General features: G+C 42.1%; 1 protein-coding gene across 1 annotated transcript; it reads left to right on the forward strand.

Moving 5' to 3' along the window:
* Positions 1 to 1679: 1679 nt before the first annotated feature.
* Positions 1680 to 18199, forward strand: srebf1 (sterol regulatory element binding transcription factor 1). Its single transcript, XM_036148102.1, has 19 exons — positions 1680 to 2042; positions 4139 to 4696; positions 6483 to 6658; positions 6751 to 6891; positions 6980 to 7198; positions 7465 to 7579; positions 7685 to 7842; positions 7931 to 8147; positions 8453 to 8637; positions 8729 to 8990; positions 9155 to 9321; positions 9778 to 9946; positions 10044 to 10152; positions 10327 to 10436; positions 11793 to 11925; positions 12073 to 12238; positions 13730 to 13945; positions 15540 to 15651; positions 16680 to 18199. The coding sequence occupies exons 1-19, from the start codon at positions 1940 to 1942 to the stop codon at positions 16898 to 16900; spliced, it is 3537 nt and encodes a 1178-aa protein (XP_036003995.1). The 5' UTR covers positions 1680 to 1939; the 3' UTR covers positions 16901 to 18199.
* The last annotated feature ends 1556 nt before the right edge of the window (positions 18200 to 19755 follow it).

A 19755-nucleotide genomic window follows, 5' to 3' on the forward strand; every position in this document is an offset into this window, starting at 1 on the left:
AGAAGTTGCCGAAGAAATGTCCATTGATGAAGCCTTGTTTCCTCCGGAGGATTGTGCACTTGTTCAGTGTCATGCACGTCGAGGGTTTGTCATTAGAAAAAAACTGTTCAAAGTAAACTTTTCTCCTGACAGTACAAATTTGTGCAGCATCAGGTATAGTTCAATCAAAGGAGTATCAGTTTAAGAAAATTATATATATATATATATTCAACATAGATAGATATATAGATATATAGAGAGATAGAGAGAGAGAGAGAGAGAGAGAGAGAGAGAGAGATAGATAGAAGAGAGATAGAAGAGAGAGAGAGATAGAGAGAGAGAGAGAGATATAGATAGAGAAGATAGAGAGAGAGAGATATCTAGATATCTAGAGAGATATATATATATATCTATTATATATTATTCTATATCTCTATTATAGATAAGGTCTTATATATATCTCTATATATATATATATCTAATATATTAGAATTACTATTCCTATATATCTATCTTCTATATCATTAATATCTATCTCTTATCTCTTATACTCATATCTCCCATATCTTTATCTATATATCACTATATATTATATATATGTGTGTGTGTGTGTGTGTGTTGAATTAAAATAAACATGTTAAAATATATTAAATACTTTATCAGTAATCAATTGAAGAGTCTTTAGTGGTATTACAACAGTCAACCCCTTTCTTGTAATTGCTGGCAAGTTACTTTTCATGAATGTGCTGGTGTTTTGACAATTTATTTTTGGTGACAAGCTCAAAGTTTTTGAGGCTGGAAGACTCTTAATATTACTTCCAGACAAAAGAAGATACAATTAAAAGGATTAATTGAACCTAAACCTGTCAGGGGTATAAATAATTAGGTTCCTGCGCAAAAACAGTGTGACATAATCAACCCAACAATACAGGGTTTTCAGTGTTTTGTTCAACTCAACTGCTGTCACCTTTACAGTGCTACACCAGGTCACTGACCTACTTCCACAGAGTTTTAGAGGTTCTCATTTATTGATAGAACAAATTGCGTTTTGATTAAAATATGTATTACCATACGTTTACTTTGAAGAAAAGGCCATAACATGTTTAGATCTTTATTTAAAAGTAATTCTGCAAGACAGCAGCACATGATGTAATCGCTCAGATTCAGGGCTGTGACGTCGAATCACCCCACTCCGTTTCTGAGCTTCCCATTGGACGATTTCGCTGGTTCTACAGGAGGAGGGGCGGATTCCAGTCAAACAACCTTGACTACCGGCAGCTCCCGCCCACACGTGGTTTTGATTGGTTGTTGGGTGGCAGGCCCACAAAAAACTTGTGCACGTTGCAGCACACAAAACATGTATTTGTGATTTGAAAAAAAATATATAAAGCACAATTTGACTTAAAGTAAGCATTTATGTCGACATAAAGCACAGGCATGGTTCTGCAGGAAATTTCACAGTTATTTTTTTTCAAGAACGGATCAATAATTAACAAGTTGGAGCCTGTGTGTCATATGTATTACAAATGTATAAACATATCACCTCTTATGTTGTTACATAAAATTATTAAAATGCACTCCACGTTGTTTTACCGGTTTGTTCAACAATCAAAACAGTCATGGGAATCGTGGGAATTTAGTCTGAGCTCAGTGATTGGCTGGCTCGCCTGTCACTCTTCATTGGGGGTTGTATGGGTTTCTCGGTCAGTGCAGAATGAGCTTCAGTGGACAAATCAGGTTGACAAGTTTCCCAGCGACGATCATGGAGGGTTGGCGTGTGTAGTTAGTTGACATATCGTTAAAACCAAATAGAAGCGCATCCTGGATAAGTTTTAGGTCGATTTGGATGCCAGGCGGCGCATCAAATGTAGGGACGTAAGTGATAAAGGATTCTCCAGCTTTCTGAGATCTGGTAACACGTCGAGCCGACTCTGGTCCAGAGAATCAGACGAAAGTGAACATGAACCGCCTGTCTTTTGACGATCCTTCGTTGGATCTGGATCCAACCCTGTCCCTCAATGACCCCAGTGAAATTGACACGGCCCTCTTAAGCGACATTGATGGTAAGGAGTTGCATATTTGTTTATTTTGATGGCTGTTAAGTAAGTAAGTCGCGTTCAAAGAGCTGCAGCAGTAAACACTGCGCGGACCTTTCTCGTTCAGCCCGTGGTTTCACCAATGTGTATCATGCATCGTGTAGCTTACATACATCAGAGACACGTTTAAAGGCTTTTAGGGTATCTTTAATCAGACACATATAGCTGCTAGCATTAGCCATTTAGCTTTCGAGTCACCTGAAGCCTCTCGTTGGTTTTTGTGCGCGCTCCATATTAGTTTTCCACTGTAAAAGAGCTGTTGTTGTAACTTTATTTAACACAATGCAACAGTTTAATCGCTAATTTAAGCGTTTTTTAGCTAAACTAGTGAGGCTAAGCGCCGCTAACTGTTAGCAGTGAGCCCCGCCCCCAGCGTGCCTCGCTGACAGAGGTTACTGTCGTTCATTCCTCCTTCCTGGGTTCAGCTCCCTCACTTGACCGAATTAACAACAAATTGTTTTTTTTTTGTTGCTTTATTAATATTATTACGTAACTATTTGCCAAAATAAAATATACAATTTTGCGTTATCACACCTCGTTTGGTGTTTTAGCTTAAATGTATCGCAGTTTTTTTCGACGTCCACGGAGGGGAAACGTGCGTTTGGTCGATAACCTAAAACTTTCTGCTTTTGAAAATAAATAAATAAATAAATTCCACCCTCGTTCGATGTGTGTTTTTATGAGCATAGCCAACGTGTAAGACGATAAGCGGCCCTGGGTAAACACAGTGTTCGGCCGCGCTATTCCTAAATTTGACCGACTGTAACCCCCGGTGACGCTGCACGGTGGTAACCTCCACTGGAAGCCGAGCATCTCTCCTCCTGCTCGCTGCTGTCTTGCTCGAGTCTGAGAGCCGCTCTCTGATTGGCCGAGAGCGATCACCTCATACACAACAGTGGCTGGGCTGTTGCGTTGCACAGCAGACACAACAATACACCAGCTATGCTGCTCTGATGGATGCATCCATCTTCGGACTTTGGTCCTGTCAGATCGAGCGGGGCGAAATTATTTTTTAAATGTTTCCAAACCACATTTTGCCTTTGTCTAGAGCGATGCTTCTCAAACCGCCTGGGCTGCCTTCAGAGCATATTTTGGTGAAGACTGTTCATAAGTGAGATATGAAGCAATTTTAAGATCAGCTGGGATGAAAACCTAATATACACTAGCAGTCAAGAATATTAATGAATCAAGCAAATTTATCTTTACTTTGATGGGAAAAAAAAGTACTAAAAGTAAAGATGTGAGTCATCCAGGTTCTCAACCAGGCCCGTGACTGATATACGACCACCATGTTGGTTGAGGCACGTGTTTAGTGCTGTGCACGTCGAGGGTTTGTCATTAGGAAAAAACTGTTCAAAGTAAACTTTTCTCCTAACAGTTCATATTTGTGCAGCATCAGCTATAGTTCAAATAAAGGAGTATCAGCTGGTCGTGTAGCAAGTCGATATGTTGTTCATATATTCTGTAATCTCTACCGATTTATTATTATCCATCAACGATTTATTATTAGAGAGATCTAGCTAGCTGACGTTTTAGACATCCCTGAGCTGAAGATCCTTTTTGTTAGGTCTCAGGAAGTGTGTTCAGACACGGTTTATTCTGAACTCTTGTTTTTAAGCTGTAAATGAAACAAGTAGACGTTTATGCCTAATAAACCATAATAATCCGACTACGTAATTCTACAGCTGGAGAAAGTAGCATCAGTGTTATTGCCAGGGAGGCTGCTGTTTTTAGGAGGATATTACTTTGTAATAGAAACAGCAGGGTTGTTTTCTTGGTGCTGGTTATAATGTGGTGCCTGCATATAATACATTTAATTAGTTTCTAGTTACCAGAGAGTCTCTGGTAACTAGAAACAACCCAGGGGCTTTTTAAGCTCTCATCACTTTCCTCTGCAGGACCCCCTCTTGGCTGTCGCGTTCCCTTTTTGACGTTTTTCATCTAATTGCACGCATTTTACATTTTAACGGACTCCTTTTTCTCTTAATGGAGTCATTTTGAGGTTTATTTCCGGCTTATTGATAACGTTCCTAATGTTTCTGATTTCTTTCTGTTATTTTCAGACATGCTTCAGCTCATCAACAATCAGGACATGGAGTTTGGAGGACTCTTTGATTCCACTCCCTTTCCCGGGGGCCCGTCCACCCAGGAGATTAGCGGCCTGTCCCAGAACGTCGCCTCTGCTTCTCCTCCAGCTCCAGCTCCCACTCCCACGCCTTCACCCACCACCACTTCCTCTATCCTGAGCAGCAACCCCCACTTGGATGCGCTGTTGGGTCCGCCCATCAGCCGTAGCTCCTCAGCCCCAGACAAGGCCTTCCAGCCTCCCACCTTCCAGCAGTCTCCCCTGGCTCAGGTGCCCAGCCCCGCACAGAGGCAGCAGCCCTTCGCCAGCCAACAGGCTCAGAGCCTCAGACCACCCCAGGTGGAACAGCCCCAACCGGCTGTTAGTCCACCTGCCCCCGCGCAGGCGGCCTCCCCTCATGGTTCGCCCGGTCCAAATCCAGTTTTTGGCTCCGCGACACAGGCGCTCTTCACCCCTCCGCCACCTCAGACTCCGCCTCAGCCTCAGGCACCATCTCAGGCCCAGAGCAGCTTTAAGAGTCAAAGTACCTTCACGGGTAAGTAGGTTGACGAAGAAGTTGATGTGTGGCTTTAATAGCTGGGGAAATCCTAAATCTCTGCAAAGGGAAAGACTGTTCTGATATTTTCCTTTTTACATGTGTAAAAATCTAATATCCATCATGAACTGACATTCGGTGTTTTGCTTTTGCTATGTAGGTGTAATGCAGGCTGTGACTTATTAGGTTATCTCTAGTACGTCATCGGTGTCTGAGTATTGACTTGTTTGCACAGGGGCTGTGTGGATTGCTGCGTTTAATGGCTCAATATGACTCGTAATGTAAACTTGCTTAATTCCCTAATAAGACCAGATAAGCTCTCCGGGTGCTGTAATTTTATCCTTTGCTCATGTCCGCCTAATAGTTTTGTTCACTTTAATATTGTTGACATCAGTTGTGCGTCGTCTACCGCGGTTATTAATTAGATGTCGCAGCGTCGAAGCCTTTGGACGTCGCTTTAATTAAACGCCGCTAATTGCTATCTAATAGACTTGGCTAGATAACATTTGCAAGCTATAATCAAAGTTCTGTGTTTGGACAGTAATTACTGTACATATTCTGTAGGTTTGTACAGTAGGTACTTCTTATATATGCACATGCAATAATAAAACAAGGTGTTCAGGTTAGCCTTGGAAACAACTCTGCAACCGACTGGATCAAGGAGATATTCTGAGGTGTTCACCTAGGTTAGACAATTTAGTTGAAAGATTAGGATGACATGGGTTTTTTTTTTTTTTACTACCACGTGGCAAAATTCTCTGACCCTGACACATTTGGCAAATGCAACAATTATCTTAGTTTTATCTGATAAAAAGAGGCATGGGTTGACTCACTTTTCTTATATGTAATTTATAAATAGGTGAAAGGTTATCTGTTGGTCTACATGCTATAAACTAGGCTTAGTTAAAACATTGGGCTGAAAACCGCCTCTAAGGTTGATGCACGAGCTTGGAGGCATTTCTGGGTTATGTGTGAATTACCTCCGTAGTGCTTTTCTTCACCGTTTGTGATATCTAGATTTGGGATTTTGTTTTAACTTTCACATTCAACATAGGATAAGTCTGAGCCTTTTAGAGAAATTGATGTTCTGATTGCTAAATAAGTAAATACCAACGGCGAGAAAAGTGTCCTAATTTTTCATATCTGATATTCAGCTGGGCACACGTACATATTTCTTTGGGCCTCCTGCCCCCAAATAATGACTGGAAATGATGCTTTAAAGCTGCAGGCGAACATGCTTTCTGTTAATGTTTACCCAGGGCTGTTTTTAATATAATGCTTATACTTGTTTACAAGAATTTTTATGCCATACTTTTGGGAAGCAAGTACTTAAATCAGGTTTTTGTTGAGAAATGGCATTTCTTATAGTGAAGTAAAAGATCAGGTCTTTAAAAAAATAAGAGTTTACACAGATTAAGAAAGGTTAACAAAGTCTTTCAGTAGGGTTAAAGTTGTAAAAGTTTGAGATTTTTGACTACTTCCATCCACTGCTCCTTTCCTTTACATCCCTTTAGACTTTACGCTGCATTTACATCAGTTACAAGGAAATTTACTGCAAGTAACTACTTATCCTTTCTTATCTAGTGTGAAAATGGCTTTTCCAGGAACCCAGAATTAAGGCCATTTATGTTTTTAACTAGGGCAGAGTATTTCAGGGTTTAGATCGTGCAATGAAATAAAAATAGTGGCAACTTTTGGAGAAAAAAAAAAAAGAATGTCATTCAGTTAAACCTGCCTGGTTTAACCGGAAACCTTACGACATCTCTGTGCTGTCACTGTCTCGCAGCTATCAGCCCCAGCAGCGTGAGCCCTCCTGCCACCAGCTTGTCGTCCTCGCCTCCAAGCGTCCAACCGGTGACGATTCAGGCCCAGCTTCAGGGGATGAGCACTGCTTCCCCCCTCCTGGCCACCTCTGCAAGCCCTGCAGCTCAGACTATCACAACCCAAGTGCAGCAAGTACCTGTAAGTGTGCGAAAACCCCCGCTGCTCGATCACTCCTGAACTGATAAAGGAGCGTAACGCCAAGTGTTTATGGGTCTGTGTTGGCGCCTCAGGTCCTGCTGCAGCCCCAGTTCATTAAGGCCGAGTCCGTGCTGCTCACCACTCTGAAGCCCGACCCCTGTATGGTCACAACTGTGGCCACCCCCACATCTTTAGTCACCTCCACCAGCGCAGTGCAGAGCACTTCCCTGCAGGTAAGAAATGGGGGGGTGCTGGCTACGCTCAACACGTCGCCGTGAAATCTAAACTTGAGCCGTATTACCCCATTCTATCCATCCCCAGGCCTTCATGGGCGGCGGCACTATCCTGACCACCGTGCCGGTGATGGTGGACACGGACAAGCTGCCCATCAACCGCATCGCCATCGCCGGCAAGCCGTCGGGCCTGCCGCACAAGGGCGAGAAGCGCACCGCCCACAACGCCATCGAGAAGCGCTACCGCTCCTCCATCAACGATAAAATCGGCGAGCTGAAGGATATTGTAGCTGGCACTGAAGCCAAGGTCAGACACGGTTTATTCTGAACTCTTGTTTTTAAGCTGCATATGAAACAATTAGACGTTCATGCCTATTAAACCATAATAATCCGGTTACGTAATTCTACAGCTGGAGAAAGTAGCATCAGTGTTATTGCTGTTTTTAGGAGGATATTACATTGTAATAGAAACAGCAGGGTTGTTGTCTTGGTGCTGGTCATAATGTGGTGCCTGCATATAATACATTTAATATATATCATTGCATTCATGACGCAATTTGCATTCTTCTTTAGCTCAACAAGTCTGCGGTGCTCAGGAAAGCCATCGACTACATCCGTTACCTGCAGCAGAGCAACACGAAGCTCAAGCAGGAGAACATGGCTCTGAAAATGGCCGCGCAGAAGAACAGTACGCATTTAAACCCTAATCCCCGTCCGTGCCCTGCACCGTGCTGTCGACCGAGCCTCTGACTGTTCTTTTCGTTCCTTTCTGTCTCTTCCGCCTCTTTTAAAGAGTCTCTCAAAGACCTGGTTGCCATGGAGGTGGACAGTCCGGCGGAAGTGAAGAACGAGCTGCCCACCCCGCCGGCCTCTGACGTGGGCTCCCCGACCTCGTTCTCACACTGTGGCAGCGACTCGGAGCCCGACAGTCCGATGGGAGAGGACACAAAGGTGTGGAGCAAGCAAGCTTTGATTAGCTTTTTTTGGCTTACAGTTTATTGATACTGATTGTCTGTATCTAAACGTTCTTTTGTCGCAGCCACATATTGGCTCGCTTGATCAGTCGGCAGCAGGCGGCGGGGTTGGAGGCATGCTGGACCGTTCCCGCATGGCGCTGTGCGCCTTCACCTTCCTCTTCCTCTCCCTCAACCCTCTGGCCGCTTTGCTCTGCTCGTCCGGCGGCGCCGCTGCGGGAAACGCTGCGGACATCACCACGCATCACGCTGGAAGAAGTGTCCTGGGTGTAGATATCGCAGGTAAGACTCGCCGGTCCAGTGTGCCACGCACAGTAGGACCGACTGTTCTAGTTAAACAGTTTTACTGTTTTTAATGTTCTTTTTTGTTACTACATTCTATCCCTACTTGCTTTTATTCTATTTTCTATCTACATTTTATTATTTTGGTATATCTTAATCATGTAAAGCACTTTGTATTGTCTTGTACTGAATTGTGCTATATAAATAAATTTGCCTTGCCTTGCCTTGCCTAGAAAGTCTTTTGTCACTCGCCTTGCGTGGACTCGTTTTTTGCCGATGGTTGACCGTAAGTGTGCTGTCCACAGCGGAGTCTTGGGGCTGGATGGATTGGATGCTCCCAACCATATTGGTGTGGCTGCTGAATGGCATTCTGGTGTCAGGAGTTCTGATCCGATTGTTGGTGTATGGAGAGCCCGTAACCCGTCCGCATTCAGGATCGTCCGTGTTGTTCTGGAGACATCGCAAACAGGCCGACCTGGACCTCGCTAGAGTACGATCGTCTCTTTGTTTATCTCCTTTCTAATTATGATTTAAAAAGATTCGTCCTCTAGCATCAGTCTCTCACTCATTCCTTTCTACAGGGGGATTTTGCCCAGGCCAGTCATAACCTGCGGACCTGTCTGAAGGCGCTCGGTCGCCCCCTGCCCACCTCCCAGCTGGACCTGGCCTGTGCAGCGCTCTGGTCCCTGCTGAGGTTCTGCCTGCAGCGCCTCTGGGTCGGCCGCTGGCTCGCTGCGAGGGCCGGCGGGCTGCGCACGGATCGCCCCCTGCAGGAGGACGCGTGCAAAAGCAGCCGTGACGCCGCGCTGGTTTACCACCGCCTGCACCAGCTCCACATGACAGGTGGCTTCAACGTTACAGCCACCGCAGACATTAGAGAACAGCTCAGCTCGTGTTCGTTTTGATTTGACCACCTAAAGTGACTAATTAGTTTTAGCATTTATTTAGCTGTGTGGCATCACATTAGGGATTTTTCCCAACCTCCCTTTTTCCGTGTGTACATGCAGGGAAGCTGAATGGCAGCCACCTATCAGCAGTCCACATTGCTTTGAGCGCGGTGAACCTGGCCGAATGTGCTGGCTCATGCCTGCCGGTAGCCTGTCTGGCTGAGGTCTACGTCTCCGCAGCTCTACGGGTCAAAGCCAGCCTGCCGAGGATCCTACATTTTACCTCCGTACGTCTTCATTCATACTTCCACAACTCATCTGAAAGAGTTCAAAGCTTGTATTAATTTACCTTCCTCGCAGACAGAGGACATTTTATCATTTTCTTCCTTTTATCTCTTCTTTCTTTCACCTCTTCTTTCTTTTTTTTTCTCTTCTTGTTTTTCTTTTAATCTCCTACTTTCCCATTGTAGTGTCCATATAATTTAAAATTCTCCCTGCAGGAATCATAATAAAGCTATTTACAAGCACAAATCAGGAGGAGCATTATGGCGAAAGCTGTTTGCTCCACTTGTGAAAGTAAAATCTGTCGAGCTCTATTTGGCATTAAGATATCAATTCTTATTGCCACATTGCTAGACAGGACACTGGAAAAAAAAAAAAAAAAAAAAAAAAAAATGTTCACCTTCCTTGACTGAAATCAAGCCAACGTCTCTGAATCGAAGCTCCATCCTTTGTCCCAACAGCGCGTGTTCCTGAGCAGCGCTCGTCAGGCGTGCCTGTCGTCCAGCGGCTGCGTGCCCCCGGCCATGGAGTGGCTCTGTCACCCGCTCGGCCACCGCTTCTTCGTGGACGGGGACTGGGCCATCCGCAGCATGCCTAAAGAAAGCATCTACAGCCAGGCTGGCAACACTGGTAGGCAAACGGTTCCTTTACAGCCCAATTTACTCTGTTGAGGTGTGTATCATCATAAAAAAATGGCGTTTTGCATTTTGGTTTCATGTTCTTGCAGTGGACCCCCTGGCCCAGGTGACTCAGGCTTTTAGGGAACACCTCCTGGAAAAGGCTCTTTATTGTGTCGCCCAGCCGCATGGAGAGAAGAGTCCTAACCAGGCTGAAGGGTGAGGAGCTTTTTAGACGTGTGTCTCTGTGTTTTTTGTCTCGATTTCATTGGAGTTTTGCCTTAAAGACACGAGGATAGACGGAGAGTTTCCTGGTAGTGATGGTTATAAAAGTTCTTAATAACTGAGAATGTTGGCGCGCCTGTTGACCTTTTGGTATGTCTCTGTTATCAGGGAATATGCGGATGCCTTGGAGTACCTCCAGCTGTTGATTAGTGCATCGGATGCCGCTGGCGCCGCCTCCCAGTCCTTTGCAATCGGCTCCAACATGACTACTGTGACTGGTAGGTTAAAAAACCAAAACAATAGTTTGGTCTTAAAAGTTTCAATAAATGTCTTTAAAATAATGGTAATGATAACTTTCTATTTTTATTTTTTGTAATTGTTGATGGTAATAATAAGTCAACAACTTTTATTTGTTTTTAAGAAAAATCTGCATTATTATTATTATTATTATTATTATTAATTATAATTAATAATAATATAATAATAATATAATCATAATAGATATATATGTATTCTATTATTAATACTGAATTATAATATTAATTATTTATTATTATTATTAACACCCTGTATATTCCTCCCAATCTATACTTCTAGTAATAGAATTAATAATAATAATTATAATAATAATACAATTATTTATAATAAACACATTAACAAAACAATGAACAATGTCTTCCTAAATCGTATATAATAATCTAATAAATTGTTGTAACATTGAAAATACAACAGTATTATTAGACACTTTGATTGCTACTTATTTTACGCAGCTGATATGTTGTCTTTTGTTCATTATAATGGTTATGTTATTATTGATTAAAGCTATATCTTAGTATTTAAGAAAAACAAAGAAATTCTAAGGGGAATTATTACTGTCGTTACTACTGCAACAGCACAAGCATACAAAAAATTAACAAATGTGTCACAATTGGTGTGTTTGCGTAAGGTTCGAGGTTTCCTATAACCAGACCAGCTATGAATAGAAATCACGACAGAAATGTTTTTTTTGTTTTTTTTTTTGCGTTTTGTCCTTACGTGACCCAGCTGTGTGACCCTAGTGCATTTACTAAATCAAATAACAGACAGACAAAGTTCATTTATACGCTTTTGAAATCAAGCAGTCTGATTTCCATTTGACTTTTACCCCCCTCCGGCCCAGACACTCCCCTTTGCCTTTCACTAATCTAAGCAAAATCGGGAGCCCGGTGAAACTGCTGGATTGCTTCATTTATCTTCAGCACTGTCAACCCTGTGATCACCTTGAAAAGGAGGAAGGGAAGCGAGACCGTGCGGGGGTTTTAATCGGAAACGTTTCTTGGCAGAGCCTGCGGTCGCCCTTACTGTTTTACAATGTGCTCGTTTGAGGTTGCACGAGTGTGCGGCAGCATATATCGCTGTCTTTAAAAGATCTTTTCTCGGGCGCCTGGGTGGACTCCGCTAGAGGAGAGAATCGGCTCGATTCAGGGATCCGGATTTAGACGGCAGCTGTCCTTGTGTATCGTCATGCATGTTAAATGTGAAAAAAGCCAGCGGGGGGATTCTAATATTTGCATAATTGCCTGTCTATGGGCGGGGTGTCTCATTTATTTATTTATTTTTAAACTTTTTTTTATTTTTTTCTCTCTAATCACTAGGCTGCGACCCCCACTCCAAGTGGTGGTCCTCGGTTGCCATAGTAATCATCAACTGGCTTCAAGGGGATGATGCTGCAGCAGAGAGGCTCTATCCAACCGTGGAGCACCTGCCCCGCAGTCTGCAGAATGCAGAGTAAGTTCTGCATCCGTTTCAACGAGGTTTTATGTAACTTCAGCCATCTTCTCCCAAGCTCACACATATACACACACACACACACATGCGTGCGCTTGCACCACTTTAACCTGTGTCCTTTATCTGATTTGCCTCTGGTTCTGGCAGGAGTCTTCTGCCCAAAGCGTGCCTCAACACGTTCAGGGCAGTCAGAGCCCTGCTGTCCAAGCCAGAAAACTGCCAGCTGAGTCTGAGCCACACTGACAAGGCCAGTGGTCTGCTCCGAGACAGCCTCAACCTGGGACCACACTGCCACAGCTCCAGCTTAGACAAGGTACGCGGCATGCACGGGTCGAACCGCTGTTTCTGGGAGGACGTTTCTAAAAGGGGACAGTACAGGTCTGTCTCAGAAAATTAGAATATTGTGATAAAGTTCTTTATTTTCTGTAATGCAATTAAAAAACATGCAATGTCATACATTCTGGATTCATTACAAATCAACTGAAACATCGCAAGCCTTTTATTGTTTTAATATCGCTGATTATGGCGTACAGCTGAAGAAAACTCAAAAATCCTATCTCAAAAAATATTAGAATATTTCCTCAGACCAAGTAAAAAAAAAATCAAACATTTGAAAATGTCCATTAATGCACTCAGTACTTGGTTGGGGATCCTTTTGCACAGATTACTGCATCAATGCGGCGTGGCATGGAGGCAATCAGCCTGTGGCATTGCTGAGGTGTTATGGATGCCCAGGATGCTTCAATAGCGGCCTTTAGCTCATTTGCATCGTTGGCTCTGGTGTCTTTCAGCTTCTTCTTCACAATACCCCACAAATTCTCTATGGGGTTCAGGTCAGGAAGAAGCTGAAAGACACCAGAGCCAACAATGCAAATGAGCTAAAGGCCGCTATTGAAGCATCCTGGGCATCCATGACACCTCAGCAATGCCACAGGCTGATTGCCTCCATGCCACGCCGCATTGATGCAGAAATCTGTGCAAAAGGATTCCCAACCAAGTACTGAGTGCATTAATGGATATTTTCAAATGTTTGATTTTGTTTTGCTGTTATATTTATTTATTTTTACTTGGTCTGAGGAAATATTCTAATATTTTGAGATAGGATTTTTGAGTTTTCTTCAGCTGTACGCCATAATCAGCGATATTAAAACAATAAAAGGCTTGCGATATTTCAGTTGATTTGTAATGAATCCAGAATGTATGACATTTCATGTTTTTTAATTGCATTACAGAAAATAAAGAACTTTATCACAATATTCTAATTTTCTGAGACAGTCATGTATATTACAAAAAAACAACACAAAAACGAAAGGGAGACAAATGCATGTAGGATGTCATTTGCATATGGCCCCAGTTTTCCACAACGCAGAGCTCTATAGGCTTTACCTGACTTCAGATCTCCAGATTCGCCCTGCGGCCGATCCTCTGCGGGACAGTGCGGTGTCCAACCCCGTGGCTTTCAGCAGATGGTGATTCTGGGGAATCTGCTGCTCAACGTCTGTGGGTGGGTGGGTGTGCCACGTGTGTGTGTCAATGGCCAGAACTGCGGTGCATTGTAGTTGCATTGCATGTGCGTCTCCTAAGAGTGCAATGTACCTGCAGTGCAACACAGAGCTGGGCCACGAATGGCCGAATACACACAGAGAGGCCGGATGAGGATGTAACAATCATCATCATCCAAATCTGAGAATACGGAAAATTTTAGATGTCTTCTGGGCACTGCACAAATATCACATTTCCATGTCCCTGACAGTGAGGCTGACCTTTATGCACTGCAATCAACACTGTTGCTATGCTCCGACAGGTTGTGGAGTTAATGGTCTGCGATCTCCTGCTGGTTTTGAGGACCAACATCTGGCGTCTGCAGCAGCAAGGGCCGAGTCCTACAGGATCGGGGCTGGCGGGCACCGGTGGTCCTGCCAGCCTTCATCAAGCTTCTCCGCCAGAACTGCAGGGCTTCCAGCAAGACCTCTGTTCTCTGCGCAAGCTGGCACACAGCTTCAGACCAGCAATGCGAAGAGTATGTTCAATTATTACTACGTTTCGAGTCCTCAATCCAGCAACTGAACGCCTTTAATGGGGCGTTCAGTTGCTGTGGGTGATTAGTCTTGTTGGAGTACCGCTAGTATAAATGTGACCTTTTATAAAGAAGGTTGATATGGGTCATTGATCTAGTGAACATTAAAAAAAGTATTAAATTATAATATATAAGATAAGAAATTCTTAAAAATAATTCAAAATGTTCTAGTAATTCAATGAGTCCATAATACCATGAACTTTAACATATTCCTGTTGCGTTTGGAAGAGAAAAAAAGCCCCGAGTATCACTGATCCTCCACTATGCTTATCAGTGAGCATGAGTTGCTTTCCTACATCATTTTCCTTCGTTTCACACCAAGACGACCTGATCCTAGTCCCATCTGACCAAAGCACAACGTCCCAGTACCCATTTATGGTTATGATAGGAAATCCTAATACCAATCAGCATAGATGTATACAGTGTCTAATGGTAGTTATGGAGAAATTTGATCCTAGGATGCCATCCTGCTTAAAGAAATTGTTCTCCTAGTCGTAGGTATTCACATTGGTTGGGCAAGTAGCTATTTTCTTCAAGTAATTTCCCGACTTACAAGGATTAAAAAAAAAGCACCTACAGTAGAAATTCTCCTCGCAATTGGATTAATACCAAATGGACGGAGTAAGCCATTGTTTACTCATTGAAAGTCTCAGGCGCTCTGATTAACTTTAACACAGGAAACGTGTATATAAAAAAAAGCTCCAGTTATATCTGTTTTCCAGGTGGTTAGTTAAAAAAACAATTATTGTAGATTGGATCTGTTTTACCTACTGCATAAATGTCCTTAAATTGATGGTTGGATTTTTGTTTTTAAATATAAACTTTCAATGCATTTTTATTACAGGGATCCTACACTGCAAAAAGGGAACTAAAAGTAAGTGAAATTTTCTTGAAATCAGCGTATTTTTTTCTTGATTTGAGGACCTAAATAAGACTATTAGCCAATGGAATGAGTATTTTTACCCTTAAAATAAGATAGTTAGATATCCTGCACTTGAAATAAGATGATGGAGATTAATTGTTCCTATTTTAAGTGTAGAAATCCTATTCCATTGCCAAATAGTCTTATTTAGCTCCTCAAATCAAGGAAAAATTCACTGATTTCCAGAAAATTTCACTTACTTTTAGTTCCCTTTTTGCAGTGTAATAACTGTGGCCAGCACTGTGCGGCCTAATAGAACCAGTGGCAGTGACTCTTCTGAGATAATTTTAACATGTGCATTTTAAACCTCCCTTACTAAAATCATCAACAGACCAGGCGCTCATGTGTGTGACATGCATGAGAAGCAGATTGCATCAGTTCATGCTGAAGGTGATCATTTACAGAGTCTATGGAGCAGTTTTCAGAAAAAAGGAAAAGTCTCGGCACTTCCACTCCTAACACATACACAGGCAGGCAGACTGCCTTAGGCGAGTTTGCGGCAGCATTGTTCACAAAGCTCCCGGGTCTTTCCGAGGTAGAGCCGAGCATTAGGTGTGAGTCACCATCCCTCGCTCTCGTTCCCCCTCTTCACCTCTGACCTCCTCTTCTTTCCAGCTATTCCTCCACGAAGCTACCGCCAGGCTGATGGCGGGGGCCAGTCCCACCAGAACGCATCAGCTGCTGGACCGTTCGCTGCGACGCCGAGCAACGCCCGGAGCTAAGACAGGTGCGTTCGTGTGCACGAGGAAGCTTCGCTGGGTTTTTATTTTTTTATTTTTTAGCATTTCGTCTGATCCGTGCAAGAGATTCAGACACGTTTTTTTTTCCCCTTTCCTGTTATGAGAGCAGCGTTTTAGAGTCAGAAAATCTGCAGCGTGAGGGTTGGCTCTGTTGTGGGACAGTACTAATCTAAATGTGATAAGATGTTGCAAGAAATGCCCTCTTTTTGCTATATAGGACAAAGAGATATAATAAAGGTGTGACAGTTGTCCTGAGTTTAGCCCAAGATACCAGCTTGAAAAGCTGCTTTGTGTTGCTTTAACATTAAACTACAGTCACCATTGTTTCACAAAAGCATTCATACCTCTTTTAACTTTTTAAATTCACAACCACACGCCTCAACGCATTTTAATGGGATTTTTAGAAGATTGAAAAGGGAGGCATGAATTTGTATTCAGTACCTTTTTTTTTTTTTTGTTTGTTTTTTGTTTTAAATAAAATCCAGTACAATCTATTATCTCGAGAAGTCACCTAATTAGTAAACGGAGTCCACCTTTTTTAATAATTTACTCTTGGTGTGAACACAGCTGCTTTGTGAAGAGTTTCATTAGAGGATATTGGGGAACAAACGGAATCCTGAAAAAAAAAAAAAAAAAGCAATACGCCAGACAAGTCAGCTGAGGTTATGAAACACTATTCCAAACTTAGAAAATCTCACCAGGCACTTTTTAACCATTCATTTGAAAACGGAAAGCATACTGAGATGTGGTTGTCCACCAGCCGCCTCTGAAGGAGCCGTACAGATACATCCTTGTATATCAAAAAGGTTAAAAACCATTTATCTCTTGCATTCTAATTTATTATGAGACATAATGTCTCAATAAAATGTGTTGAAGGTGATGGTTGTAAAGTGACAACGCATGCAAAAGTCTTAAGGATTATGAAAGCAAAAAAAAAAACACCGACAGATTCTGATTAAATAAGCGGCCTGAGCACCAGGGCTCACCGCTTTTTGTCTCTTGTGTTGTCGTGCAGAGGAGTGCGAGGCGCGGCCCGGCCAACGGGAGCAGGCCGAGGCCGTGATGCTCGCCTGCCGCTACCTTCCCGCCTCGTTCCTGTCGGCTCCGGGCCAGAGGGTGGGCATGCTGGCCGACGCGGCCCGCACCCTGGAGAAGCTCGGAGACAAGAGGACCCTCCACGACTGCCAGCAGATGATCATAAAACTGGGCAGCGGCACCACCGTCACCAGCAGCTAGAGCACGAGGGGAAGGTGGGGGGAGGAAGACCGGCACGGACGCTGGACACTCAAACGCCTCGCGTAGACGACCGAGAACGGGTCTCGCTCAGCGCGGGGGAAAACCTTTCCGGTCTCTATTCGATGTGTGGCGGGCACAAATTGACAGGTCGCTCCTCCTACTGACCCGGCCCCACGTTTTTAAGGCACTTTTTTTGGAGTTCATGCACTCTGTTTTTTTTTTTAAATTATGAATTAATGTGAAAATAGGAAGCGTCTTGTTCCTATGTGTCCAAAGTCCCACGTGAGAACCGCTTGCAGTGTCCCGCCCTGACCACAGAGAGGAGCCACCACTGCTTCCCTGAGGTAGAAGCAGAGATGTTAGTAGTGGAGAGATGTTTGTCCTGCATTCATTCGGCGTAGCTCCCCCTCCCTCTACCGTGGACTCTTTGGCAGATCTTCACCTTTTCTCTCCCCCAAATCTGACGGTTCACAGCGTGGGAGCGGAAGTGTCTTTTTTTTTTTTTTTTTTATTTGTGGGGTGAAAAATTTATAAAGTAACTAAAGTCTGGTTAGACCAGGGGGAAGGCAGTCCACACGCTGGAGAGGTTTAAGGTCCCCCCCCCCCCCCCTCCCCCCCTATCTTCTGTCTGCACTAGCCCTGTGAGGCTGCTTTTCATGGAATACAATAACAATAACGCTTTATGAAATTATTTTCATAGACTGTGTGTATTTGTTGTGCTGTGTACATATTTTAAAATATATTTATAATCTGGAGGAACTGTAATTAGGCGCTCTTATTTTTACTTTACTTTTTTTCATAAATGCTTGTTTCCTACACTTAAATCCACTCTTAAGTGCTCGTCTTAGACCGGGTTTATTCGATTCATGACTGGACCTTTTGTAACCGTCTGGCATCAAAACTCTTATAAGGCCAAGCTTTGACATTTCTGGAGATGGTTTGTTGCCCCATAAGGAACATTTCTTCTTCTTTTTTTTTTTTTTTTTTTTTTTTTTTTAACACTAACATAAAGGAAAATATATCCCCACCCAACATATGGTTTCATAATTTGAGACGAACCACATCATTTTCTGATGATTTTATTTTTTAAAGATTGTACAAAGTTTCAAAGAAAGGTTTGCCATGTACCAGTATGTCTCTTTTTTATAGTTGGTTATGTGAAATTTGAAAAATGTGGAGGTGAAAGATTGTGAAGCAGCCTGGTTTGAAGGTAGTGTTGTGTAACTGACATTTTTCCCTCCTATGTTATATTGTTTTAGCATTCTTACATGTAAATATTAAATCATTTTGTAAAGAAAACTTGATTCTTTCATATTTTTACTGGGAAGTCTTGTGTATATGAAATATAACAATATTTTATTTATAGTTTTGATTGTAGACAGATTACTATCTTAGATTAGGTAAGTAGCTATTTCCTTGAAGGAATCCCCTTAGAGCAACACATACCTGCTGGAGTACCATGCTCTCTTGTGTTTCCTCTTTTGAAGAGGCCTCTATGTTACTATTTTCTTTGACAACTGACAATTGTCCTTAAATCAAACGCAAGCTTTACCATTTTAAAATCTACACAATTTGAGCAATCTAACCATTTAGCATTCAATAAGTGTTTCAGTTACATTTATTTTACTGGAAATGTTAAAGGTGCTAAAAACTGCGACAGCAATGATTATGTAAGACAATTATTTCTTAATATAGGATTTTTTATTCTGTAAAATGTGTTTTTAAAAAGTAAAATTTTTAGACCCTTTTCATTGTGAGATAATGCACTTTTGCATTAGAGGGGTTTATTCTCGGGATTTTTAAATATTTCTTTTTTACCATGGTGTCAATAAATGTTGATGGTACTGGGATAATCAAACATCTTTTTTTTTTTTAGGCTTATTGAAGAAAGTCAGGGATACTTTAACATCCTGAGCTGACTTTTACTTATACTTCAGTTTTTTTTTTTTAGATCATAAAATTTATTAAGAAAATGTCTGTAATAAAACGTTTTTTAAAATTTTTTCTATTTTAACTTCCAAATCTGAATAAACCTTAAAGAACAGAAAAATGTTGCATGAACTGAGGGAATCTCAAGTCCTTGCTTGTTTTGGTATGTTCTCGTCAAAAACAAGCGATTAAAATCGAATACAATGAGAGGCAAGTAGTACGCAGTAATGTACTAAACAAATCAATTTTTACCTTTTCTGCTCAAAGTAATGTAAATCCTGTGTGATCTCTCTCGTCTCTCCATGTAGATGAAAAATCATCTAAAATGAACAAATCTAAAATTTTCATGACATTGGATGAGGATGATTCACGTTGCTTAATCTCATGTGAGCGATATATCAAAAACTTCCTGTGACGTCATGAAGGGGATTATAAACCTTGTAAGTGCAAGAAGAACCATGGATGGTGTCAGTGTGAGAAAATGAGTGGGAAATGTGTTTCTCTTTGCCAGTGATTTTATATATTCATTATTTGAATATAAAATTTGAGTTTCTGCTCATCCACTTTTTGACAACAATAAAGAAAAAAAACATCTGTTTTAAGTCAATACATTTATTTCTTTGAGTTTTTCTTTGGTTTAGTCAGAAATGGACTAGTACAAATCTAATTTGGTTTGATTATTTTTCATATTTAAATTAAGAAAAAACATTATTGGCAAAGAAAAAGGAAAGTTTCCCTATTTATTTTTTGCAGCTATCCAGACACCTATTAATGTGACCATTGTACAGTGCACTACAGAAAGATGTTTCTTCTGTAAGCCTCAAAGACGTCCCACTTAATTTGAATAATGCATTTATGTCCATATATGGGAAAGTGAAGTCACGAGGTAAAGGTTATACTTTACAGGGTGCGATAACGCCGTTTTT

The sequence above is a fragment of the Fundulus heteroclitus genome, chromosome 16 (assembly GCF_011125445.2).
Source record: "Fundulus heteroclitus isolate FHET01 chromosome 16, MU-UCD_Fhet_4.1, whole genome shotgun sequence".
NCBI classification, from domain to species: Eukaryota; Metazoa; Chordata; class Actinopteri; order Cyprinodontiformes; family Fundulidae; genus Fundulus; species Fundulus heteroclitus.